At 38.5% G+C, this 26,821-nt stretch overlaps 1 protein-coding gene across 2 annotated transcripts in view; it reads left to right on the forward strand.

Moving 5' to 3' along the window:
* The window catches only part of DAAM2 (dishevelled associated activator of morphogenesis 2), a 178,200-nt gene that overhangs the window by 79,264 nt on the left and 72,115 nt on the right, over window positions 1-26,821 (forward strand). Inside the window, exons 4-5 of one of the 2 annotated variants that reach the window (XM_061991273.1) lie at window positions 15,249-15,323; window positions 21,651-21,745. In XM_061991273.1, coding sequence (XP_061847257.1) covers window positions 15,249-15,323; window positions 21,651-21,745 — 170 coding nt within the window. Of the gene's footprint in view, window positions 1-15,248; window positions 15,324-21,650; window positions 21,746-25,053; window positions 25,125-26,821 lie in introns of those variants that run through there. The other variant, XM_061991274.1, reaches the window with a different exon arrangement.

Here is a 26,821-nt window from a genome sequence, read left to right on the forward strand (position 1 = left end):
TTCCATCTCCTGGACCAGTCAGCCTTGGCAGAAGGTTCAGATTTTAATGTATTTAATATGCTGCTTGGATTCACTACGTTGCTTTTTGGGGTTTTTAAAAAGCAGTTTATTTGATATAAGAACCTTGAACACCTCCAGAGTTAAAGAAGCTACATGCTGGGAAATCTTTATAATGCATTTATAGTGCAATCTCAGTTAACTGAACTCCAGCTATCCAAAATGATGTGCTAACTGGAACAAGATACTGTTGCCAGATGTCTATTCATACATTGTAGATACTTCCAATTACTTGAAACCTTAACTGTCCAATGTTATTATTTCTCTCACAGGCAGTCAGATGATCAGTGATGACGTCTCTCTCTCTAGCCTATTACCTGGTGATTCTGTGATTCTGTAATTCACTTATCATCATTGTTTTACAGTGACAAAGAAGCTTGTTGCAGGCTTCCCTTTAAAGGGAAGCTGTCTTTTCCCTGAAGAATTTGTAGTCTAATTTTAGTCACAATGGACCTGATTCCTCATGTTCCAGAACACTGTCAGCTATCCAGGACAAGCCCTCTAAGATCTCTGTCTTACTGATGTTGGGATCTTTGAGTTACTTTGGAAGCAAGGACTCTATGCTTTGTCATGTAGCATGTGGAAACACTATGAACTAGAAAGACAAGAAATGCAGGTTGACACAATCATTAATATCAGATTCCTTTTCCAGTTCTAAATGTAACAGAAAGTCAAATCTTCATGATTTGCTCCAAAGGTGGTGAAATTATTAGACTGTCTTAAGTAAATAAATAGCACTTTCAAAAAAATGAAAATTGGTATTTGTTGTAGGCACACAACCTGTCTTGGCAGTTAGGCTTTGGATATAATCTCCTGTGGTACCTGTTCCCAGTGGGGTAGTTACTATACTAGCAATAAACTAATTCCACCTGTTTCTGACATCCAGTGTTTCTGAAGAAATGGGAGAAGAAATGTATGTCTGTGCATTTAAAATTCTATGCCAGGGGCACAGCTTGTCAGTCAATGTTCCATTTTACTTAAAAGAGATTCATTTCTACATTGACATATCATGATACCTATAGAGGAGCTGTCACATAGTATTATACAACCATGCTTGCTTTCGTCACTTGTGGCCATTCTAGGTTCCTAACTGAAACCATTACTAAGAAAAAGTCACAAATGATTTGACCTAAAAGAGTAGGTTCCATTAGCAGTTATAGTGAATGCTTCACTCTCATTTGTGGAGTAGCTATTTGCAAGGAGTAAAGGCTGTTTTGTTTGTCAATGTGTTTTCAGTCACAGCTGTCCTCTCCCTTGCCATTAATCAGTAGAGAGTGAGCAGTGAGAGATACAGTTGTCTTAATTTGCATCAGAATAATTATTAATCAGTCAGCATTGCTGGTACCCTGACTCTCTACCCAAAACAGCATTACTATGTTTATTACATTGCCTTTTTCTCTGTGGCATGAGATTCCTCTGACACCATATTGAGTTATAAGTAAAGCTATATGTAGATAGAGTGCAAATGATGACATCTTCCCCTGGTTCAGGTACTTTATTTGGATTGTGTTTAGGATAATCTTCATGTATCATCATAAGCCAAAATTTATATTTACATAAAACACATAACCTACTTCTGTAATTCCCTCCTGTAAATTTATCTCTAGATTTCCTATTACTTATATATTTTGCAGGAATTAGATCAGAGATTGGACCATGCTTTCAGATTTATTTCTTGGTAAATTTCTGACGTCAAGGTTTAGAAAACTGCTATTATTCAGAGCTGTTTTACCAGAACCTGCTGCTAAAGTAGATAATCTCATTAAGTACTGTCCAAATAGAATCATAGAATGGTAGGGATTGGAAGGGACCTTTAGAGATCATCTAGTCCAACCCACGGAAAGAAAGAGTTGTAAGCTCAGTTCTTTTTACCTATAAATGAACTCATAGTGGGATCCCCAAAAGAGTAGAAAATGAAGGTATTGCACTACTTTGGCTCACATTGTTTTGGATGAAGTCTGTGTTTCTAAGAATGAAGCCTTGTTGTTCAGGCAATCACTTATTGCCTTCTGTGCAATCTTACAAGCTCTTAGACTTATTGCTGTAGGAAAGTAAGTAAAATTGTTTTCTTTTTATGGCCTTTCTGCCTCCAGAGACTAATTTGTAAGCCTTGAGTTGAGCAGATTTTAGTAGCAAGCTCACACATTTCTCAGAGCTAAACAAGGTACTTATGTGTTCCTTTGAGGGAAAAATTGGTAGAAAATATTTCGAAAGTTCAGTCAAACTAGACTGTATCTTACAGCTTCTCTCCAAACAAATAAAACCAAGAAAAATCAGAATGCTAATAGCTATGTTGAGCTCTCCTAGATATTTTGGTATTATTTTGTATTCTTTTGATTTTAGTTGTACCCTATAATAGCTGCTTTGATTTGATTGTGCATTACTCTATTCAGGTGAGATTGTTCAAACTCAAGTAGTGAAGCAATAAGCAACACACGGGAAACAAATCTAGAGAAAGGCTTCTCCACAATAACAAAATAGGCTTTATAAATTTTGAAAAACATACTCTGTAATAGCCAATATGCAGAAAAGAGAATTGCCCTATAACTCCATCTGCCAGTTATATTTTTCATCTAACTAGTAAAAAAAACAACCCTGAATATGAAAGTAGGAGTCAAGAAATTCCTTGGTGCTAAAACTTTTTGATCTAAATTGTTGTATAAGTTGTCTTTATTATGTTTATATGTAAATGAATTTCTCTATACCTGAAAGAGTTGCAAAGTTAGGAAACTCTGTGGCAATGTTCTGGCCACGTCATCCTCTCACACCTTTTCCCTGCACTGTATACACATGCTTTGGTTTCATACAATATTCCTTTCCTTTTTTTTTTTTTTTTTTCCCTTTATGATACAGTCTTAAAAATCTGAATATGTTTTTAGTTTAAGCTTGTTTATCCTTCTTTCTTGCTGCACCTATCTATCTTCTAAAGTATTCTTATAGGAATGCATTTTGTAGTGAAGTCTCCAGATCTGGGAGAAAGCTCACTGAGAAGATCAGGAAGGATGGAGCAGAAAGTACTTTTGTGCATTAAAAAGCACTAAGAAGTCCAGGTCCTTTGGACTGAGGTCACAGGTCAGTGCTGAAACCAGTGAACCTACAGTCCAGGTGCAGAGTGCCCCAGATGCCTTTCTAGAGCAGGTTTACACCCCTCACAATGCAGCAGCAGATAACTGCTGCATCACCTTGTGTTTAGTTCACTTTTCTAGCTATGAGGGCTGCATGCAGCCCTTTGTTAGGCTTTAGAATTCCCTGGGGAATCCTAGCATTAGTCAGACTTTAACTTTTAGCAGTTTTTCTGCAGTGTTTTTATCACATTTACAGCTTGGTTTCACAGACTCCCACTTTAGCCGCATGCTAGTTGTCTACCATTAATTAAGAAAATGTCTACATGTCAGGTTTTGCTCTTTTCTCTTTGAGCTCTACTCTTGAGTTTTGAATTGTCAGCAAAATGTCACTATAAAAAGTATAGAGTAATATTGTGCAGATGGATATAGAGTAAGATACTTCTGTCCTCCACCCACATGCCTATGCCTGCCTTCAGGCTCTTTCAGATCTCTAAGCAAAATTTCCAGTCCAAACCCAGGCTGTATTACTGCTATAAACCCTGCTTAAAACCCAGCTACAGTTCCAGCTTCCAGATAGTGCAATTAATCCTATACTTTGGATTAATCTTCCTGTTAAAACTATAAATATAAAATTAGTTCATTTTTATAATATAAAATCATATACATATATGTATGTGTATATATTTAAAAATATGTGTGTGTGTATATATATATATATATATATATATATATAAAATCTGCTGGAGGAATCTAAGCTGCCTTTGTAGCTTTTGCTATAATCACTTGAGACTACCAGGGATGAAGAAGAAGGACCTGGAGTCCTCCTTGCCTTTGAGGAAAACTTTTTGAAGTGAACGGAAGTTCCTGCACCTACTGTTTGTTCTTGGGTTGCTCTGTTCTTCTATGAAGTACAGTTTCAGCTAAGAAGCAGTTATTTCTCAGGTAAAGTGAACTGGTGGGACTTTTAGCCTGAAACTCTGAGGTCTTTCCTTTGCATTTAAGGCTTCTTATGGAGGCTGTAAGGGCATAACATCTGTTGTATTCAGATGGAAATTCTGCAACTCTTGCTGAAGTAAAGTGTGCATTTCTTTGGGTTCCTACATTAAAGTGGGAGATATATATGGAGATATTCAGAGGAAGATAGCTATTCCCTATGGAACAGAGAAAATGGATCTTCATCTGGTCTCATTTAACGATACAATATACCAGATGAAGATCACACCATTGTGTTGTCTGAGTGTGGGTTTTTGGTTTTGTATTGTCTGATCTGAGCTATGAAAGCCCTTTGGGGTTCATCCTTTCTGTATGAAGAGTGCCAAGCACATGGTTGTCTCATAAGTGGGTGGTTTGAAGTTGTATTGTTTTCAATTCTATCTTCTTGCAGTGTTTTTTTCCTCTTTGAAATACTCTTAGAGTCTGTTATTGATTTGGAATATTAAACTGTTTTGCTTATGGACTTATAGCTGTAAGGAGCATTTAATGTGTCCCTTATAAGTTCCTTTATAGGAGCTTTTATTCCACATACTGTATTTGGGAGCAGCAGACATGAACACACAAGGCGATTTGATGCAGTACTCAAGAAACCATTTGTAAGCAGTTCCAGTTTGATGAGGTTTGAATGAGGCTTTATGAGAGTTTTTCTCCCAGCTTTGCACGAAGTATTTTGGGGGAGTGTGGGTGAGTGGGTGCTTCTGCTCTCTCTTTCCCTGGGCAGTCTGAAAAAAGTGAAGTAACTCTCACAACATATGATTGACAGCCTAAAAGCAAAAGCAGTTGGCAGTAGAAAGCTGAAGAAGCTGTGTGGGACTTGGAGTACTTAGTGCAAGCGTATTGCTGACTACATGATAGGGATATCTGATGGCCACGGGGCCAAGTCCACCCAAGCCACTTTAGGGCTGAAGAATTAGACTTCATTGAAATCTTTGATATATCAGAAAAACATTTCTCTTCCTACCAGTGCTTTAGAAGTTTGTGGTAGGAGTTCAGCTCTTCAGTCAATGTTTTAATTTAACTTAGTATAAAAACCTTGACAATGACATGAACATTGATCTGACTTTGAAATTAGCTTCGCTTTGAGCAGATCCCTTCTGTCCTTTCCATCTTAAATTGTTTTCTGATTCTCTGAATTGACCATAAATAAAACTAGGAAAGCAGCTGTGTGGCCCTATGAAGAAAAGGGGCAACAGTAAGGCCCTCTGCAACCTAGTGTCTCCTGTATTATTGTTATGAGACCAATTCCTTGAAATAGACTGTAGTATAGGATGCACTTTGGTTCCTTCCCAGTGTCTGGGATGCATGGTTGCATTTGGTCTGAGTGACTGCCGGACTTCCTTAGCTCAGGAGATTGCTGGTGAAACAGTCTGAAGTGTGGAATTTCTCAAACAAGTTATCTGAAAATAGACTTTCTTTCAGTTAGCCTGTGGCTCAGTGGAAATCTCATAACACTGGTAAGTCACAGTGGGAGGATGTTGCCCTTTGCAAACTGCGGCATTCCTTCAGCTGGATGTCTGGAAAATGTCAGCAGTTGTGGAGTTAACTTGCTTTTTTCCCACCAACATCTGTTCCTTTTTCTGTTACTAGAGTGACTTCATGCTCAGATGTTTGGGATGATTTGTTAGCTTGATGCTGACATTGGGTCATTCCAGTATCTTTAGTTTATGTATGGAAGGTGGTCACATGGCTTCAAAAATGACCTCGCTATAAATGCAGGTAGGCTTAGGAGCAATAAATTCAGAAACTCCAGCCTATGATAAGCACAGCACATAATGGGAAACAACAAAATGCAGCAAGAGTGCCACTAATGCAGCAAATGCACACGTTTCCTGATTAGTGATGTACTTTGGTCTTTTCAGTGTGAAAGAGCTGTTTGATTAATGACGCCTGTTAATGTACGTAGTAGACTGAAGTAGTAGCTCCTAAAATTGGGCAATATGGGTAATAGAGTGTAAATTAAAGCCTAGAATTATACACATTTCCTTCTACATCATTTAATGCAGAGAATATATTCTCACTGGAAGAATAAAACATAAAATCCATATAAGATAGCATATCATTCTTTTATAGTTCTATATAATTAATTCAGGCTTTTTTTCTCATCTAACATAAGTATTCATTTGTGGATGTTGACCTTATTATTATTAGTCTTGTAGATCAGCATATTGGAAAAGAAATATTGGCTAGTTTGTATAGTTTATCATTAAGTTTCTGTAATTGTGTCTTCATGTTTTTTTCCTTGATATTCTTCCCTTCTATAGCAAGTACCCCAAATGATTACATTGAGAAACAATACAGTAACCTTAATGATATGAGAGACTCCTCTTAAAAAACCCTATTTTTTAATCACTCTTATATTGGTTTAAAGGATGAATCTGGTGTCAAGGAGGCAAAAAAGCTTGAAGAATTCAGCTGATATACCATTATTATCTAAAAAAGACTATGTTGTAAAGACATAAGAGGAAATAAAGAATTTTTTCAAATAATTCATTTTAATTGGTTTATATTTTCTATGCTACATTATTAACAATTATAGTTTCATTTATTTATCCTGGTATAAAAGGTTATTTTGAGTCAGGGCTTTGTAATTATATATTTATTTATGTATAATTGAGAAGTCATCTCTTCCACACCCACCCATGGGAACAGCATGGAATATTTTTAGTTTTTTCCTCCCTCTCCCTAACTTTACAACAAGAAAGTTTAGCTGTTGCTTAGAAAATGCCTTCCCAGCTCTTTTGTTCAGACTGCCAAAGATATAAATGCCATAAACTTGGTAATTGCTATAGATATTCTGACTATGTAGAATTCGGGTGTTCAACTTGCAGTTCTGCATTTTTCAGGTTTGACAGTAGTACTCCAGTTAAAGTTAGCACTCAACACTTCCCAAAAGTTAGTCTCAAAATAGTCCTGAGTTTATACAGTGATAGTTGGAAAATTGTCATCATCATTCCTAATGCTGTGTTTCGTGTTTGGCTTTCATCCTGTGAGAGTTTGGGAGAGCTCAGTGGGAGCAGATTTGACCCTAACATGGAAAAAAAGATGCGAAAAAAAGAAAAAAAAAAACCCAAAACATTTATCCAGCTGTTATCCTACTAAAATAGTGTAATTTGCTGTACCTAACAAAAATAATGGTGAACAATCTAGTTCTGCTGTATGAGAAGTATCCATAAATTCTGATTTTGTGATTTGTTTGCTGTCACTGGATTATGTTCTGTCATTGTGTGTCCTCTTGCAAAAGTTCTGGGTCTCCACATTCCAAATATGAATCAGTCCTGCTGATGATATGCAACAGTAATAATACATACTGTGTACTATGCAGTTTTCACAGTTCCAGTTTGTCTTAGGTGGATAAGCAAGAGTAAAGAATATGTAAATAACTAGTATATTTGTCTGGTATGTGAGAAGGAGATTTGTCACAGACCAAGGCTCACTTCCTTTGTATTCTGAATTCCCCTGAACACCTACTAACCTTTCAAAAGCCAGCGAACACGGAGCAGGAAGAATTGCTGAATTCCACAGATTTTCAGTGAAAAGTTTAGAAGCAGGCACAGTAAAGAATTCTTGCTAGGATCTCTTGACAGGCATGAAGAAAAAAAAATAAATTTTCCTTCTACTGTTCTGGAGAACTGTTTAGTTTTCATTACAGTTGGATGTGACAGTTTCAGCTACACATCTGACTTGAGGTGAAAATCACATTGTCTTCCACAATAGTCATCTGTTGAAAGGCAATTGGCATGCCAGACATTTTGCAGATGTAATAGGTGAGAGAAATGAATGCTGGAAGAAAGGAAACAATTTTACCTGAATTTGTGGAAAGGGAAGAGATAGACAAAGCAAAAGCAACTGAATGATATACTTAAATATTGGATTGGCAAGTTTAAAGCCATGGGCCTCAGTCTGTATTTATACCCTTTGTTCACCTGTCCAAGAGCTCCTAACTCTACTGATTTTTCAGTAGTAACCAGAGTTAAATAAGGGTGACAAATAGAAAATACAAGGCTGCTCTCATCATCCAACTGTCATCACTTTCAGTAAAGTTTTACAGGACTAGGGCTAATGGACACAAGCTGGGACACAAGAAGTTCCACTTAAACACAAGGGAAAACTTTATGGTGAAGGTTAGGGAGCCCTGGCACAGGCTTCCCAGGGAGAATGTGGAGTCTCCTTCTCTGAAGGTTTTCAAAACCTGTGTGGACGTGTTCCTGTGTGACCTGATTGAGATGAACCTGCTCTAGCAGGGATTTGGACAGGGTGACCTCTAGAGATCTCTTCTAACCCTTACTATTATATGATTAAGGGGCCCAGAACAGAAATGAACTGGAGCAAGCAGCCATGTCACTGGGAAAACAGACAGTGGACATATTGTGGACAGTGAAGAGAAATATGTTAGTGGTTGGCATTAAGAAATTCTTTGTTTACTCCCAGAAGCACTTGTCCTGGGTAGCTGTGCTGGCTCTGGTTAGGTGTGTCCTAGGTAGCTCTGAAGCATGGTTAGTGATATTTCATTCTCATCATCAAATAACATGCAGGGTGATTGCCATGAATGGCAGGTGACTTCATTTTATTTAGAAAATACTGTAAGTGGTTGCTTGCTGGAGATAAACAGAGTAGAACAAAAAGATAAACTTTCAGTGCAGGCATGCAGCAGACCAGAGGCTCAGTTATGCAGGCTAGACTCTTCTGTGGCTTTTCATGTTGCGTAAAGAATGCCGGGAGGAGGAAAAGAAGGAGATGGTCCAAAGAACGTCAATTCTAGTGGGGTAGGGATACAGTTGAAAACAGTGCTGTTGGAAGAAGTTAATTGAGATTCATGAGGAAAATGTCTCTTTCTATATCCACAGCATGTTGACTGGAAACTGGACAGAGTTTATGCTAGAATAGAAATTAATATATGATTTAATTATACATAACACAAAGTAGTAGGGAGAATGCAGAGCTTGGGTGTTAATAAAACAATAGAATATGTCCTGCATCTTCTGCTTAGAATCTGTTGTGATAGTGAAAGATTGCTGGCTTCACCTGCCACAGGAATTACTGCAGAACCTTGACCCTGACCTCCAGCTTGCCGCAGGTTTGTGCAGAGAGATCTGTGCTTCAGGAGCACGATCTAAGCCACACACCTGGAGAGCAGGCTGTGTCCAGATATGTTTAGTCTTCTTCTGAAGAACCACTGAGTAGAATGATCATTAATTCACGTCTTAACTGGTAAGATCCTCCATATGATCCCTTCCCTTTACCTCCAAAATAAATATACAGAATAAGCTGAGGGAACTTAGGCTATTGATAACTTCTTCATTAGAAGTGCAGGGAATTGGAAAATTGCCTTATTTGATAGGCTATTATTTGGATTATACACTTATCATCTGCAAAATATCAGTTGATTGATTTGGGGATTGTGAAAAGTAGAGCAAATAAGAGGTTTTAAACATAAGTATGAACTTCAGCTAATGGAACGAATGATATTTAAGCAGCAATAGAGTCTGAAGATCTTATCCAACATGAGACCAACCTCCATGACAAAGGTAAAACATTCAGCGGAGGACCAAGGCATGATACTGGTAGACTTCAGTTTGTCAGGTAAGCTTTGTCCTAAGAGATGAAGGCACTGGATAATTCAGTGGCCTCAGCTGCACATTTAAATAGTTCTGTAAATATGACAAATTTTTCTTCGTCACGGCACTACACACATAAACTAATAATGCCTGGTGATGGTGGGATCCCTATCCTACAGGAGGTCTCAATATGTTTCAATAAGGACAAGCACATTGGTATTTGCAAATTATATGAGGAGGCTGACACAGTCAATGCTGGCAGCGAGCTCACATCTTTCTGCATTGAGGAGAGTGATAAAAAGCCAATAAAAAGATGAAAGAAGAGGTTTTAAAAGTAAGTATACTAGGCAGCCTTGCTCTAATTTGAAGTCCCTTAAAATGGAATTCTCTCCATCAGCAACCTATAGTAGGTCTTGTGCTAAACATTATTATTGTAAAACTTAACCTTGGTTTAAACATTATAATTGTACAGTTCATTAAAATCAGTGGTTGAGACTTCTGGGGTTTCAGAAAAAAAATAATTCTTATCTTCAGCTTAAAACACTACACCACCAATTTTTCTACCTGCCAGGTATGACATTCCAGTCCATTCTCAGTGAGAAACTATGTATCTCTCTCTGTGTATGCAACAGCTCTGGCATATTTTCTGGGAGACAAGACATAGAAGTATGGCCTTGATCTCTATCACACTGATACCAATTAGAAAGAATTAATTTGAAGTGGTTTGGATTGTTAAATGAGGTTGTAAATGACATATTGTGTACATACAATGTACAGCTTCTGGAGTTCTATGCGTGTGTGGGAAGTGAAAAAAGTGGTAGATGTAATAAGCAGTTCAAAACAAAACATATATTTATCTTTATTGTATAGTTTTCAGCCTGTGGTAGGGCAAACAGTCTTTGAAATATGACTGGTAGTCTGGAAGTCCATTTTAATTTTTAAAGGCTGAGGAATTTCAGCAGCATTGAAACTTTTGGTATTACGAAAAGATTTCTAAGAAGGAATCTTCATCCTTCATAAATGTATCCCTTTTTCACCTCTATGTTTTTAGATTTAATTATAATTTGTGGCAGTGTGTTCCACAGTTTGGCAGTATAAAACATTTTGTGATGTAAATAATACGATTTGATTCATCCTTTGAATTGCTGGTTAGTAATCAGCATCAGAGGTCATTATTAGGTCCATCAAGTTACCGACAGTGGGATAGAGATCACGCTAAATGAAATGAAAAAATAAATCCCCACATCCCCCCCATACTGCCCACTCCCAATGCGACCCGTTAGCTAAAATACTCCTGTGTCATAATCCAGTGAACTGGAAGCACATATGGCTATACCCAACCATTGTGAGAGGCAATTAGAACTCCTGAGTTGCATGTTCCAACTGGTAATTAATGAATATTCCCTTTTAATAAGTTATACAGTAGACCACTTTTGTGACAGAAGAATTACTATCTGCACATCAATAACTTAATTCCAAGGATAAAAGTAATGTTTGTTTTTCTCACTCTGGATAAATTGTGCTTAAAATGCTTGAATATAGCTCTGTCCCCAAACCCTGAGAATATTTGTGTAAATGCTAGTCATGGAGTCTGAGAAATGGTGCAATGACTACATCTGTCTAGTTAATGGCTCAGTCCTATGGTCTATCCTGTTGCAAGATTACCATCTCTTGTGCCATAGTTGGTTTTTTGGAGATGTAAACTGTCTGAAAAACTTAGATGTATTTTCACTTCACTTCTGAAGTAGTATTTAATCCCACAGCAGATCAAACAGATTTTTGTGTTGTTTAATGAAAGTGCTTTTTATTTATACAGCTTTGGCTGCTTTGAACTGAGATACAGCCTTTAGTATGAATGGTGTGTTAATAAACAGGTAAATATTTCTTTGGAAGTTGAACTTCTCCTTAAAGTGAGGAAAAGTCAGTAAATCAGTCATGGAAAAAAAGGAGGACAGTGATTGCGATGAGATTGCAATGCAGCTTCAGTGTGGATTGATTCTTGGCTGTGCTACAGTTTTCCTTTGTAACTGGAACTGTGTAATTGTCTGCATCCCATTTTCCCCTATCTCTGCTGATCTCACTGAAAGAGGAACTGAAAATCTAATACATTAATTCCTTTAAGGACCTTTGACAGTGTAGAGTGCAAGGTGTTACAAGATTGTATTATATTCAACATTAATAGCAGATGTTGCATCTTAGTTGAGTCTTAAAAGTTGAGTCTTTTAAGATCCCACTAAAAGTACCTGAAGGGAGAAGAGTAGCAATTAACGGGAAATGAAGCACAAGTGATAACAAAGTCTCTAAGCAATGAAAAACCCACCTTCTTTCTAGTGGCTAGAATATTCATGTGGAGAGCAAGGGTCACACACCTCACTTTGAAACACAACATGGACACGAGTCTGAATCTTGCACGTCTCAGACAAATGTTTTGGCAGCTAAGCTGTTGTTCTGAAAAACATGGAATGGCTTCATCCAGAAGCAGTTACCCAGCAAAGTTTTCACCTCAATTGATGTAAGTACGGTTGAAAATTAAAGTTTCAGTGAACTGGCATTAAAATAAAACTCACTGAAAAATCCCCAGTTATTTCTAATCAGGATCCCAATTCCCATTGCCTTTTAATGGGAAATACAAAAAAAAAATGGTGCAGGTACTTACTCAGTATGACAACATATTTCACTATTTTACTTACTCTTAAAAGGCATTAGTTTCTTGTAATAATAAGCTCCATGCTTTATATTTTCTGAACTGTATGTGATGATGCCGACCCTTCACACCAGGTAAAATAACCTGTCTTTCAGCTTTGTGAGGTACAAGAATGATGCATGCAGACTGTTGAGAGGAGGAACCACACTAACCTTAATGTGGCCTCTGCAAGAAAATACAATTCTTTGTGACTCAAGTATAAACTTGAGTGTACACTGTCCAGGCACGTGAGCAATTTGAACAATTTCTATTAGAGTAATCTCATTTCATAATCTTCATCTATGTTTGCACATTGTTTTTACTGATACAGAGAGGAGCTCAATGAATGGTAACATGGTTTCTTGCTCAAGAAACATTTTTAAACCCACATTTTGCAGCATCAGGTATGTGTCTTGTTCCCATTCTAGTCTGAACAGTGCAAAACAATAAAGTCAACTGATTGCAGTTCTGAGGAGGTGGATCTGGGAAGGAAGTCATGTTACCAATGAATAAAAGTCATCCCAATAGTACCCACGCTTGCTGTGTGACATCCATAATTTATGGTGTAGTTCTCGATGCATCTTTTCAAGGAGGAAGTTTATTTTAGTTTACATGTTAGAGGGCTTCATCATGCCTCATCAGCCCAGGAAATTTATCACAGACAATAGCAAAGTCCATGTAATGATTGGAAACCGAGGGATGTCAAGCACCCTCTGGTCCGAGGGAGTCTGGATTTGTCTACGTTGCATAAAAGCAACCTGATATAACTGATAATGGAAATAAGAGAGGGCTGGATTCAGTGTCAGATCAGTGTCTGTCCCTAAATCTGCCAGTGATTTCCTGAGTTTTAGTTTTTATGTCACCATATATGTCTTCCTGTCTCTGCAGAAAAGAAGCCTTGTAAAGTTCCTAATTTTGTGCATGTATTTACTAATGCTTTGACATGCCTAGATTTTCAGTACATGCTCTAGAGAACTGCTGAACATTTCTTGCATTCCATTTGGTGCAGAGTAAAATACCAATGTGCCTTCACTGGTAACTGAAACCTGGTGCCCTCCACAGAAGAGCTTCAAGGCTACCAGCTTGTCTTCAGATTTTCCCTATGTTGTTTCTCTCAAGACTGAAATCATCTTGAAAGAAGCACTCACCCTATAAACAATGTCTTTCATTTTCATGATCCATTCAGACATGAATATGTGGCATTTCCACCTACTTTCTGTGACATGAGTGTTTGGTACTTCTTTGTAGAATGTTTTGCAACAAAGGCAGTGACCTCTGATTTTTAATTATGTCTGTTACGGCAATCTTTGTATTGAAAATGATTGCCACGCTGATATGGCATCCACTAAATGTCTCTGCTCTGTAGGGCACAGTTTTCCCAGTGGATCAGATCTCATGGGATTCAAGAAAAGGCTTTCAAGATCGGCTGAGCTGTGCACACCATACTTTCTTTTATTTTGTTTCATTTTGATTGGTTCAGATGGTCCAAATGTTTGTAGAACTCCATTAAGACCTATTTAGGATGAAGTCATAAGTTCCACTTTCCACCAAGGCATGGAGCCTGTCCAAATTAGTGTCAAAGCCTATATAATACCTTGGCTATATTGCAGGCTTGTATAGTATCAAGATCCTGTTTTCACAGCAGTTACATAGCTGTTACTTCAGTGAAGAATTATATGGTCCCTTATGAAGTCCATAAGCTGACGTGTGTTTTTTAATGTAACATTTACACTATTGAAGGAGCTAAAAGAAGACTTTACTTTAATAGATTCCTTCAGCTAATGTTTTCCCTTATACAGATGGGTTATTGTTTCCAGCTTTTCATACCTATGTAACTTTGTATATTAGGGCCTTGTTTTTTGATTTGGCTTTTCTTTTCCTTCCTTCTGTATGTCTCCTGGAGCAATGGAAGGGTTTTGCCATTATCATCAAGTTGCCTTGCAGTTTTGTCTGAGGAAACCCTGAAGATATTAAAAATAACAAACAGAAAAACTCCAGCATCCTGTTGTTGCCCTCCCCTCTGAATTGCTCTCTGCTTTTGACTTGTTTTCCCCTCTGAGAGGAAACTTGGTACAGCAACTTCTTATAACAGGCAGAATTGACATAATTTCAGCAGTGATTTTATTTTTTTCTCAATGGCTCTGTTGCCACAGATGTGAACTTGTCTATCTCTTGAAAATGTTGCCCAGGTGATTGGGCCATCTAGTAGTTTCACGGGGCTTGATAAAAATCTCTACATACATCCCAGGTATGAGTAGCTTTCTGAGCTTCATAATGGAAAGAGAGTGCCACAGTTTAAGTATATAATCACATTTATTCCAGGGAAGTAAATCCCACATTGACAGCCATAAAATTGTGGTCCAAGAAGAGAGTGTGGGAGACCACTGAAGTTAGATGGACTTTTCTTGTTTTTTCTCTTTTCAGGTTCCTTGACTTTTTTTTTTTCTTCTTTTGTTTTTTTTTTTTTTTTTCCTCCATAGCAGTTGTTAAACCCCTTTGTTGGTGAATCCCATCATCACTTTAGCAGTAGAGAGGCAAAATAATATATAAGATCTGTAAATGGGCTACCCTACTTGGAAACACAGTATGTTTAAGGGACTGAGATTTGATGCTTAGATGCCAAAGATAGCGGTGTCTACATCAAACTTTCTTATTCTGGATTTAACAACCTTAGATAACGGAGATTCTTTTTATCTGACACACCACAGTGAAAGTGCTAACATTACGCTTTCAGAAATGTTTATAATAAATGCTACACATCTATGTGTTATACAGATGGAGATGGGGGAGATACCACAGTAAAGAGCAACACAGTGAAGAATCCCAGGTGGTTTTGCAGCGGCATCTCATACTGTAAAGGCTCCTTGTGTAACCTTGTTTAACTTTCTGTTTCAGGAACAAGAAGATCCTAATAAGCTCGCTACTAGCTGGCCAGATTACTACATCGATCGCATCAATTCCATGGCAGCAGTAAGTTACCTCTCCTGCAAAGTAGGGAAGATTTCCCATCATAGATATGTGCTTCTCAAGTCCCCAAAAGAGGAGAATGTTAGCCCGAATGCATTACTGATTTAAAACAGGACTTCTGAAAGATGAGTATGTGTATTAAGAGTGAACCCTGGTGTAGCAGAGTAGAACAGAAAGCACCAGAAGTATTTCCAGGTTTTATTTCTGCAGTACTAAAGGCAATCCAATTAGAATGAAAATTCGGGAGAAGAAATCATGAATAAGAAAAGCAACTATCTGAAAACTAGGTACAGTTTGTTTTATTGTGTGAATTCAAATTGATGTCTAACCAACCTACAAAATAACAATGGAGTTATTAGTTCAAAAGAAGATTTAAAGAACAGGTAGTTGTTTCTGTAAAATAATATCCACCTATATAAAAGTAGGTAAGTAGAGGAGCATAAGGCTGTAACACCTTGGACATCAGGTAGAAGCCAACAAAATATTTGAGGAAAGCCTTTTTTAACTGTCCTTGTTTAATAGCTGTATAGTATGTCTCGTCCTCCAAAGTATCACCAGCAGTTACTCACCAGCAGAACACCTAAATATAGTGTTCACTAATCTTCTTTGATATCGTGTATCTTTATTTTGAAATTTGATTTTTTTATTGATTTTATAGTCGAATTTTGCCTCCAGTTATTCATTTGCAATGGCTTCTGATATTTTTTTTACAGTTGTGCCAAAGTAATGATAGACTTCTGTTCCTAGCATCTTGGGCAGCAGGCCTTGTTTGTTTACTTATGTTTTTATGTTTGATTTCTAAAGGCTTCTCTGCACCATTTGTATCACGACTATGAGCTATAAAATAATTTCATAAAAGTAATGTCTTAATGGATGCTAAATGTGTCTATACTGGCACATTTCTTTGGTGAAATACATCTTGGTCTGTGAAACAACTCAAGATTTACAAGTTGTTGTAACTCACTGTAAGAGGATAAAAGAAAAGCTACTTTCTACTGTGAGTCATGAATAAACAAAATTATCACCTTCTTTCATGCCAGATTTTCTTGGGACAGAGTAATGGAGTGGAAAGAATATGGACATGTTTTGAGAAAAGAGATTGAGCTTTTGTGGCTGGCATGGCACCATGCTTTGATTTCCTGACTGAACAAATTTGCTCTACAAGGAAAAAAAAAAGTATGAAACCTTGCAATGTCACTGAGCCAACTATTTCTGGTAGGACCTGATCCAAGGCCTCTTGAATCTACTGAAAGTTTTTCCATTGATTTCAGTGACTTTTGAATTATTCTTTAAACGATCTTGATGTAAACCTGGAGAGAATATGTACATGCTACTATTGTAAATCTGGAGCAGCTCCATGGAATGAGACTATATTTTGGCCTATGTTTCCAATTTTAAACATGTTTTAAGAGCACCAATAAACACCACCCCCAGTAACGTTGTCCGCATGCCTCAGCACTGAATGATTGATAACCTTTTATTTGGCTTCAAGCCTCATGACTTACTCTTATACTTGAATTGTTGAGAAGGCACAGTGGGGTTAAAACTGCTGCCTCTGATTTAACACTTCGTTGCTTCACTTTTAGGCAGGTGAAACTTAGTTGACTTGTTTTCACAGGAATTGTATCAGTGGAAAACTGAAGTAATACATCTGAGAACCAGCTCCAACACATTTGTAAAGACATGTTCTATTCATTATTATTTAGACCTCAGAGATTCTTAACTTCCAAACTGCTATTTTGGGTCCCTTATAATTTCAGTCTTAAATTTAGTGGTGTGGGTTTTATTTTTTTTTAATTTTTTTATAAACTGCATCCAAGTGGAGTTGGCTCAGATGTATTGAAAGAAAAACACGTTTCATGTTGCTTCCTGACACTGTCTAGTCTATTTCAGTTTGCATCTCTTGGGCACCATCAGATATTGTAATATTTTATTTAGGAATACTGCAAAAAGTATCAGAGCTGAAATGGTAGCAATGATCATAGAAGTGTTAGTTTAAAAGTCCTATTTGTTCTGGGTTTTTTAAAAATAAACTTTGGATCTTCTATGAATTAATTGAGTAAGAATCTTTTTATATGCAGCTTTCACATTGTTTTCTATATCCTTTTGTTTAATTACAAAATCCGTATTTGCTTGGCAAAAATGTTCTCCCTACCCAATGATAAAATGCAAATGGCACCTTTATCCTGCTGTTATCATAAAGAATCTTTCTGAGGATTTCAGCAGGCCAAGGCCCTTGTGTCAAAGATTGCTTCTCAGAAATCCCTCTGCAGTGTTACCCATCATATCTGCTCCTCACAGATTATGCTTGAGAGCAATGTGGTGATTCCTGACATGTTTGACATTCCCTACTTGTAACCTTAGATCACTATGTTAGGAAGCACTTTAGGTCACAGATTCCTGATCCAGTTCAAAAAGCCATGCATTTTAGGCACAGTTCAGTTCCCATAATTGTTTCTGTTGTGGTGACTTTTTAGATTTTAGTAGTTTTTACACACAGTTTTCACAAGAGCATATGACAGTAAAAATTAATCTCTTCGGTATCCTGTAGCATGCAGTTGCTCTGGAGGGACACTTCCTATTCTTCAGGTAGCCTGACTGAAAGGAATGGGCCAAGTAGATAATTTGTATAGTTTTCTAGACCAGTCCTTAAAAGAAAGGGAGAGCTGCTAATGATGTCTGATTTAGAAAGAGGAATCTCCAGATTTTCCCTCTAATGTCTGCATGCTATGAATAATACTGGTGATTGTGCACAGGCTGCATGCTCACAATTAGAGATATTTTCCATTGTCAAGGTCATTTGCATTTTCTGCTGATTCATTAACATACAAAAACTGTTTTCTTAAAAATACAGCAGCTGCCCTCTTACCATCACATGTAAAGAAGCCTCCCTGTGCTTCTCCTGCCCTTCTCACCCCACGATACTGTCTCCTTGGCAGCAGAAGCAAACACAGTCATCACTTTTCTGGGGAGGAAAACTTCTGACAGTACTGTGTTGCTTTTATGAGCTTGGCTGTGTATGCATTTCCACAGAGAGACTTTCAGGTGAACAGTAGTTGCAGATCCAGCATTTCTGGAGAGATGGCTCAGTTGAGAGTATGAGATGAGGGTCTGGATTAATAAATGCAGCTGTAACCAGGCCCTTTTCCTTGACTCAGAAAGCATTTGTTTAGGACAGAGGAGCTTCACAGGATGGTGAAAAGATATATTTCAGCAGAATTTAGCAGGTGGATGATAATGCTCTCCTCTATCTGGGTTAAGTGACATCTGTGTTACTTTAAACTCACTTGCTAAGTTCAGGCTTTTTAAATTACATCTATTCAGAATTTAGGTCATAGTTTATTTTCTTAGTTCAGCCTTAATGTAGTTAGAGCTGTGGTACACCTTGAATTCAACTGACCAGTTTTCTTTGAAGAAATGTTTTAAAGTAGTATTGTGCAGGTATGTTGTAGGAGGCAAGCAATATCATATTTTTTAATCAAATTTTACTTGTTTATGAACTGGAAGTGAGATCAATGATGATAACACTTTGTTAATTATTATTTTAGACATGGTCTAAAGTAAGAGCTTGGACTATAATGAGAAATCAGAATATCAGATTCCTTTTTCACTGTTTATTCTACTTGCTTCATTCTTTTTTCATTTCATTTGTGTGATGCTGTTAAGTAAAACTAGGTCCATCATATAGTGTGTTGTTGATGCTGATTTATGCCTTTTTTCTTTTTCTTTCTTTTTTTTTTTTTCTCTTCTCTTTCTCACATGTCTTGTATTTTCCTCCCAGCAGTTTATTAGCCATTAGGATAAGGTGTGTAAATTGATCCGTGCTTTTGATAAAACTAAAATACTTCATTTTAAATGGAGTCAAATTTTCAGAAGTAATTTCTTGGACTATCTGAAGTTTAACACATAAAATTCCATGTGTGGTTTTTTTTCACAAATTTATAGTTTTCTTTTTGCATTGGTAAATCAGTGCTACACTTTCCTCAGTGATGCACTCAATCTGGAGAACTTTAAATACACAAAATATTCTTGTAAAGAAGAGCCTTACATCTAACACGTTTTAGGGAGCACATAAGGACCTGCCACTATTTTGCTTCCTCTTCCTTATGTGTTTGGCTAAGTGAAAGTAACTAGCTGCATCCTCAGCACAGCAGATATTAGTCCTTGATTGCAATTTGTGGTTCAGGAAAGCAATTCATCAGTCAGCCACATTAATGAAATTCAGTCTCACATAATGACAGTTCCCTCCCCTCTGTCTCCCAGGGACAGTTATATTTTCTATAACTCTTGCCGAGAGAGCTATTTCATAATGCAAACGTGTGACCAGTCTGTCTTCAGAGAGGGCAGTGAGCATTTGAGTTCCTGGCGATGCACAGGAGTGAGAAATGAAAGGCTCTTGGCTGCTTGCAGCTTTAGAAAAGGGTTTTTCTATAATCACCCTCTGTTGTAAAGGGAGGATTATTTGTATTTGTTTCATTTGGAAATGGGCCTGTTTTTCACTCTGAATGAAATACTGTTGAGCACCTTCCTACCATCCATTTACTTTCTCTCCACAATGGCTCAGAGGAGAAATTAAGTCATTGGAGGAATGGGATCCATTCAAAGGAGCATTTATGAGCCAAAGGAAAGATGACCAGATGGGCTGTCACTCAAGAAAATACAAATCAAGCCCCAAATCACACCCCAGGACTCTGCCATTGAGATTCCATAATGCCTGTTCAGGATTTCTGTTTATTTTTTGAAGAGAGGGATCATATATGGCTTGGCTTAAGCATTTCAATTTATGTTTCTGGCTGTCAGAGGATGCTGGCAAAAGATAAAACATCATCAGCTCATTTTCCATCAGTAGCGCTCTGTCATTCCATTAGGGCAGGAAATAGCTTGCTCTGTTTCTGAGTGAATTTGACTTTAGCGTGGATCAGAGAGAGGACCCCTAGAGTTAAACACATCTCCCTATGCCAGCTGTTCAGCATAAGACAGCAACAGCATGTAGCCAAGTGACCACCCTCAGGATCTGACATATGTTGGCACCACATGGTTTGCAAAAGCAAGCAACATGGGAGCACTTCCAAGGGAAGTGAGGTATTGGGCTGGTGGCAAGGGGGAGGGTTAAAGGAAGTTCCAGTGAGAGGAAAGTTTTCTTTGGTGCTTGCTAAACCAAAAAATACTTATTATTAACCTGATCCCTGATAGATGATACTGGTTTAATGAGTTTATTCGTTTGAGAAGAGGTTCAGAGCTGCTTTCCAGATACCGCTGAGTGATATCCTCAGAAAGTCCTGCCAGTAAGAGAGTCATTTATCCTCTCTGTTTTACAATTAAAGGGACAAAGTAGACATAGCTATAGGCTAAGAATTTCCAGCATTGAGCCTTGACTTTTTAAAATGGCATACATTTAAGTTGTGAGCCCAAATAGTATATGCTACGAGCACTGGAAAGTATTGCTTCACATCACAAATTGCAGTGGTGCTGAATGTAGATCTGGAACACTGATTTCCTGATATATCACATTTTTAATGGCATTATCTGACTTGAAGAACCTTGTTTTCTGTCTGTATTCCACTCACCATCTCTTACCATAATTTACAGTGACCCACAGCATCTTCAGTTTCAGTTGACTGCAAGCTCTAGTTATCTCAAGTTGCACACTGGGGAAAAATCTAGTCTTTCTGTGCTTCAGTTTACTTGTTAAAAAACAGGAACAAGGATTTTTATGACACTTCAGCTTTTTGCAGTAAATGTTCCTAATTAGCAAGAGCAAAGTGTACAGGGAAAATCAGTACGTTAAAAGAGGTAATTTACTTGACGTGTGGAAGAAAGTCAAACTTTTATGTACACAAACTGTAATTCAGGATATTTGCAGGCTGTTTAGTTACTTAAAGAAAAAGCTTTTATGCTTTGTAACCTGACACACAAGTCTGGGGGTTTTTTCTTCTTCCCCCACTTGCCGAAATGCCTCCAGCCATGTCAGTCTAATAAAAGATATTACCTCTCACTACAAACTTTGCCTCACATATCCATAGATCACCACAGCAGATCACTGTTCCAAATTAGGTACAGTTTTCTGACGCATACTGGCAAGTATGATTTTTTTGGGGTAATCTGAGAACCCTAGTTTAGCCAGTGTGGCAAAGTGGTATTCTGCTGCCAGCCCACATGAGCAGCCTCATCTGGATTCAGTTTTATAGCTGAGGCATTGCTTTCCTGGTGAGAGGTCGGCAGGCACCTCTGCATGAGTTGATGAGATAGTTGTTTTTCATAATTCCAGGGCTGTCTCTTAGCTTCCAGGCAGATCGAGCTTTCCTGATTGTTATCTTATTTTCTGAACAGATGCAGACTCTGTATGCTTTCGATGAAGAAGAAACAGAAATGAAAAATAAAATAGTTGAAGACTTGAAGACAGCTCTGCGGACTCAGCCCATGAGGTAATGTTGTTCGTCTTTCATCACAATTCACTGCCTCCCTATGGTCAGATGTGACATGAGAAAGAGTGGCAAGGACAGAAACCTCATTGTCTCACCTCACACAAGCCTCTCTGATATTTCAGACAATCCACAGAGAGCCTTACAGTCCCTGGTCTGAACCTGCCTAGTTGGGAGGGCACACTAATGCTGAGGCATGTAGCTTCAGGAAACTGAAAGACAAAGTCTGCTGTGAAAAACCTGTGGCAGATATGTGCAAAGACAGGTAGTGACTATGAAGATCAGATTTTGGACTTCACAGTCCCTGAATGTCCCATGTAATTTCATTCATCTTGGGTAAAATCTCAGCTCCTGAACTTTGAATTCAAGCTTCCCCTTATCTTTAGTAATGCAAACTGTTTGGTACAAAGCAGTTAATCCATCTGACATCACTTGGTTTGGCATTCTTCCTGTTCTGTGTGTAACTGTGATGTAGAGAAACTCTAAGACTTTATTGTGTACTGTGTCTTTGAAGGTAAGGTCATCTTTGTTTTTCTGGGAGCAAAGCTCTCAACAAAGCAAACTAGCATAGAAACCTTTTCCATTCAACACTTAGAATAGCACTGTGCAGAAGCAATAACTATAGTTGATATCATCCCAGGAAACGCTCAGCCAAAATGTTTCTGAGTCTTTGTATTGGTCCCAAAACAGACCAAATGCATTTGCATCCATGCTGTGCTGAAGTCAGCTTCAAAGAGCTTCAGTAATGCCTAAGCAAACAGGGTTTTTTGGGTCTGGTTTTTTTTTGGCGAGAACCTAACCAAACCAATTAAGTAAGTTTTGGAGTTGTTTTTCTTTATTTATGTCAAAGAATTTGCCTTACAGTTACAGTGACTTGAAGTGAACACATTTCTGGGACTTCTTGCAGAGCCAAATGCTGATTGTACATCTCCCCTTCATGATGTTTAAAGTTGACTAAATGCAGCTTGTCAACACATGGCAAGTGTGAGGTAGAACACGTGAGTTTAAAACTCATTTTTTTACCTCCTTTTGTGACAGGCTGTAAGAAAGCACAAAGATGCATTCTGATGCTCCTCTGAGACATAAAGATTCATCAGACTTTGGTAACTTCAGCATGTGGATATGGGGAATGCTTTTAACATGGGAGTGGAGAAACAGTGGGAATGACTGTTTGATCCTGTCTGTCACTGACCTAAAACAGAGAACACAGGAAATTGCAGCTGGACTTTATGTTAAAATGGAATCTAAGACAACCTCCAAACTCCCAACTCTCACAAGGATTTTAAACCAGAGTCCCATGTTCTTGAGACTTTTACAGTATTATGTTACATGACATTAAAGTGGAGCTGGTTTGATGCTAAGTCTGTGAAAGTGGTAGCTTTCAGTGAGCACAGCCACAGCAGTCAGGCCTCCGTGCTATGTCCAGCTGAAACACTTGGGTGGCTACCATTGGTTGTTTTGATCTGCCACTTTGAATAAGACAGCCCAGAATCACAGAATCATTACAGTAGGAAAAGAGTACAACCACTAACCTCACACTGCCAGGTCCATCACTAAACTAAATCATACCCCTCAGCACCTCGTAGAATCATAGAATGGTAGGGTTGGAAGGGACTTCTAGAGATCATCTAGTCCAATCCACCTGCAGAAGCAGGTTCACCTAGGTCTCATCTGTGCATCTTTTTATTATCTCTAGGGATGGTGACTCCACCACCTCCCCGGGCAGCCCGTTCCAACACTTAATAATCCTTTTGGTAAAAAAATTTCTTCCTAATACCCAATCTAAACCTTCCCTGACACAACTTGAGCCCTTTTCCTCATGTCCTATCATTCATTACTACATAGAAGAGACTGACTCTCCCTCAATACAATTCCCCTTCTGGTAGTTGTAGTGTATCTCCTCACAGCCTCCTCTTCTCTAGGCTAAATATCCCCAGCTCTCTCAGCTGCTTCTTATAAAGCTTGTTCTCCAGACCCTTCACCGGCTTCGTTGCCCATCTCTGGACATGCTCCAGCACCAAAATGTCCTTCTTGTAGTGAGGGGCCCAGAACTGAACACAGTATTCAGGGTGTGGCCTCACCAGTGCTGAGTACAGGGGAACAATCACTCCCCTGGTTCTGTTGGCCACACTATTTCTGGCAGAAGCCAGGATGCCATTGGCCTTCTTGGCCACCTGGACACACTGCTGGCTCATGTTCAGCTAGCTGTAGACCAACAACCCTAGCTCCTTTTCTGACAGACAGCTTTCCAGCTATTCTGCCCCAAGCCCCAAGTGTTGAGTGGGTTTGTTGTGGCCCAAGTTCAGGACCTGGCACTTGGCCTTGTTGAACCTCATACAATTGGCCTTGGTCAATCACTCCAGCCTGTCCAATGATGTTTGAAGAGCCTTCCTGCCCTCAAGCAGATCTATCCATTCGCCCAGCTTGGTGTCATCAGCACATTTACTGAGGGTACACTCAATCCTCTCATCCAGATCATTGATGAAGGTGTTAAACAAAACAGGCCCCAGCACTTAGCCCTGGGGAACACCATTGGTAACTGACCACCAACTGGATTTAACTCCATTCACCACCACTCCCTGGGCCTGGCCATCCAGACAGTTTTTTACCCATCTCAGAGTAGATCCAGCCAAGCCATGGCCAGTTTCTTCAGGAGGATGCTGTGGGAGACTGTGTTAAAGACCTTACTAAAGTCCAGGCAGACCACATTCACATCCTTTCCGTCTTCCACTAAGTGGGTCATCTTGTCATTGAAGGAGATCAGAATGGTTAAACCAGACTTGCCCATACCCATGTTGGCTGGGTTTGAACCTTTGATTGTCCTGTATGTGCCTCAGGATGATGCTCAGGATAATCTGTTCCATAACCTTCCCCAGCACCAAGGTCAGGATGACAGACCTCTATTGCTTCTGCTGGATCTCCTTAACAAGAGCTTGTTGCTTCATCTGTTTATAATAACCTTAACAAGTTTCAGTACAAGCCTCTATGAGCTGCCCTATAAAGTATTCTCTTCTAAATCGTTGGCGATGGTTATGGGCTTTTTTTTTTTTAGTAGTTAAGCCAAGCCAAATTTTGAGTTAAGTCCTATGTCTCAACTAATTTCCAGCAACTCAATTCGTTAGCTGCCAAATGGGCTGTGTGCCAATACCTGATCAACTAGCCAGTTTCTTCTTGATGGAAAGGTTGCAGTAGAGAGGCCCTCAGCTCCATCAAATGCTTCTCAAAAGTGTGATATCAAAGCCTTCAAAATACTAGTCTTTCTAGTTGCATTTGGACATCAAACCTTATTTTCCATGCCACTTCTGTTCATCAGGCCTCTGAAGAAAATAGAGACATAAATTCCCACAGGATGGCCTGTCTGGAATCCATTTGTGATTGTAAGGTAAACAATGTTGGACGGCTTACCAATATGCTGCTCTGCTTGAATTCTGTTGGCTCTGTGTTTTATTTTACTGTAGAACTGTATCTCTTCTAATAGAAAATGCAGAGTAATGATACTAATCTGTGCCTCTATTCCAACCCACCAGTTCTAACGGTAACAAAAAAGATCTACCAAAACTCAAATTCCTCTCTTCTTTGGAGAAAAAGGTGATAGAAGTACCCCTGCTCATCTAGTAGACCTCTTTTGAGCAAGTGCATTTTGTTCTGGTATTTAGGAGCTGTACAGAAATAATAAAGCTAGGTTATGTCGTAGCATGCAGGAATAACCCCAGCCTTAGAGAACAAAAAACCTCTATCTGCATCTTGTAAGGAAATACATTTTCTTTTAGATTTGTAAGAACTTACGATTTTAAAAAGTGTGGTGACAAACTGTTTGACAAAAGCAGTGAAAGAAGAGCTTTTCTTTTGGTATTTTTGTACCCAAAATTGGAGGTTCAGAGGCACAGAAAAAGTAAAAACTTGAGGCACTAGAAAAATATCATTTTTTGGAACCCCGGAAAAATGCCTCTGTTACTCTGAATCATCACTAACTCCCTTTGCTGTCTGCTTTTCACCTTTTGTTCAGATTTGCCTCCTGATATTTCTTGATTTAGCCATGTGGCTTTCAAGTGCATACTGGAGATGATCATTTATGCATCCAGCAAGCAAAATCCATTTGCTGCATTTTTCAGCATTTCAGTAGTTGTCAGATTATGCGTGCCCTCTGATTCAAAATCTGAGAGAAGTGGAGCCTTGGCTGTTAACAAGGTGGGAACATCCTGTTCTCTGCACCCTCACAGCATATGATCTTTCTGTCTTTCCTGAGGTGAATCAGGCCTCACAGGGAAGCTGTCTGCCACTACACATGGAATCCCTCAGTGGGTCATTACCTCTTAGACTGTCACATCTGTATTTAGATTAAAGATTTGTTATTAAAGCTAGCTAACTCATTCTGATCAGCAATGTAAAATTTGAAAGGCAAGAGGCACTCTGCCTTTTAAAGTGTGCTAAACTGGTCGAGAGTCTGAGGTGAAGTTAGACTTTAATTTGCTTGTTTAGCACCTATTAAAACACACCCTGCTTTATTGACACTTGAGTTTTTCAATGTGTTAGCCAGAATGCATTGGCAAACATGCTTAAATTTACACCTTCCAGTCTAGAACAAGATCTTGCTTTGCCACATGCAGGATGTATAGGATGGTAGTAAGTTACAAATATGTGTACTGTGAGAAAGAAGGTACTTAATTTGTATGAGTTCAATTTGCTTTTGCACATGCACACACATCCCTGCTTACAGACATGCAGATATATAAATATATATATTATGACTCTCAGACTGTCAGCTAATCTCCCATTTCTTTTTCTCTCCTGTACACACATTTACAGACATTGCTTCCCCACACTGAGCAAATCCTCATACTGAGAGTGTCTGTTAGCACACAAGCTGCTATTGCCATTTCTTTATTTCCTTCTTGCAGGATTTCTGGCTTTTTCAGAGAATAGAGGACTAAATGTTCTTGAAAAGGAAAACGAAAATCATCATTTGATTCCTGATTTTGTCTTAAATCTGGCTGTTATTGGGAAGGTTTTGCTTCCTATTGAGTAATGCAGCTTACTGTTTGCTCTCTAGACTAGGAAGAGTACAGGAATATGCCAGCA

This window comes from Colius striatus, chromosome 2, assembly GCF_028858725.1.
Source record: "Colius striatus isolate bColStr4 chromosome 2, bColStr4.1.hap1, whole genome shotgun sequence".
Lineage (NCBI taxonomy): Eukaryota > Metazoa > Chordata > Aves > Coliiformes > Coliidae > Colius > Colius striatus.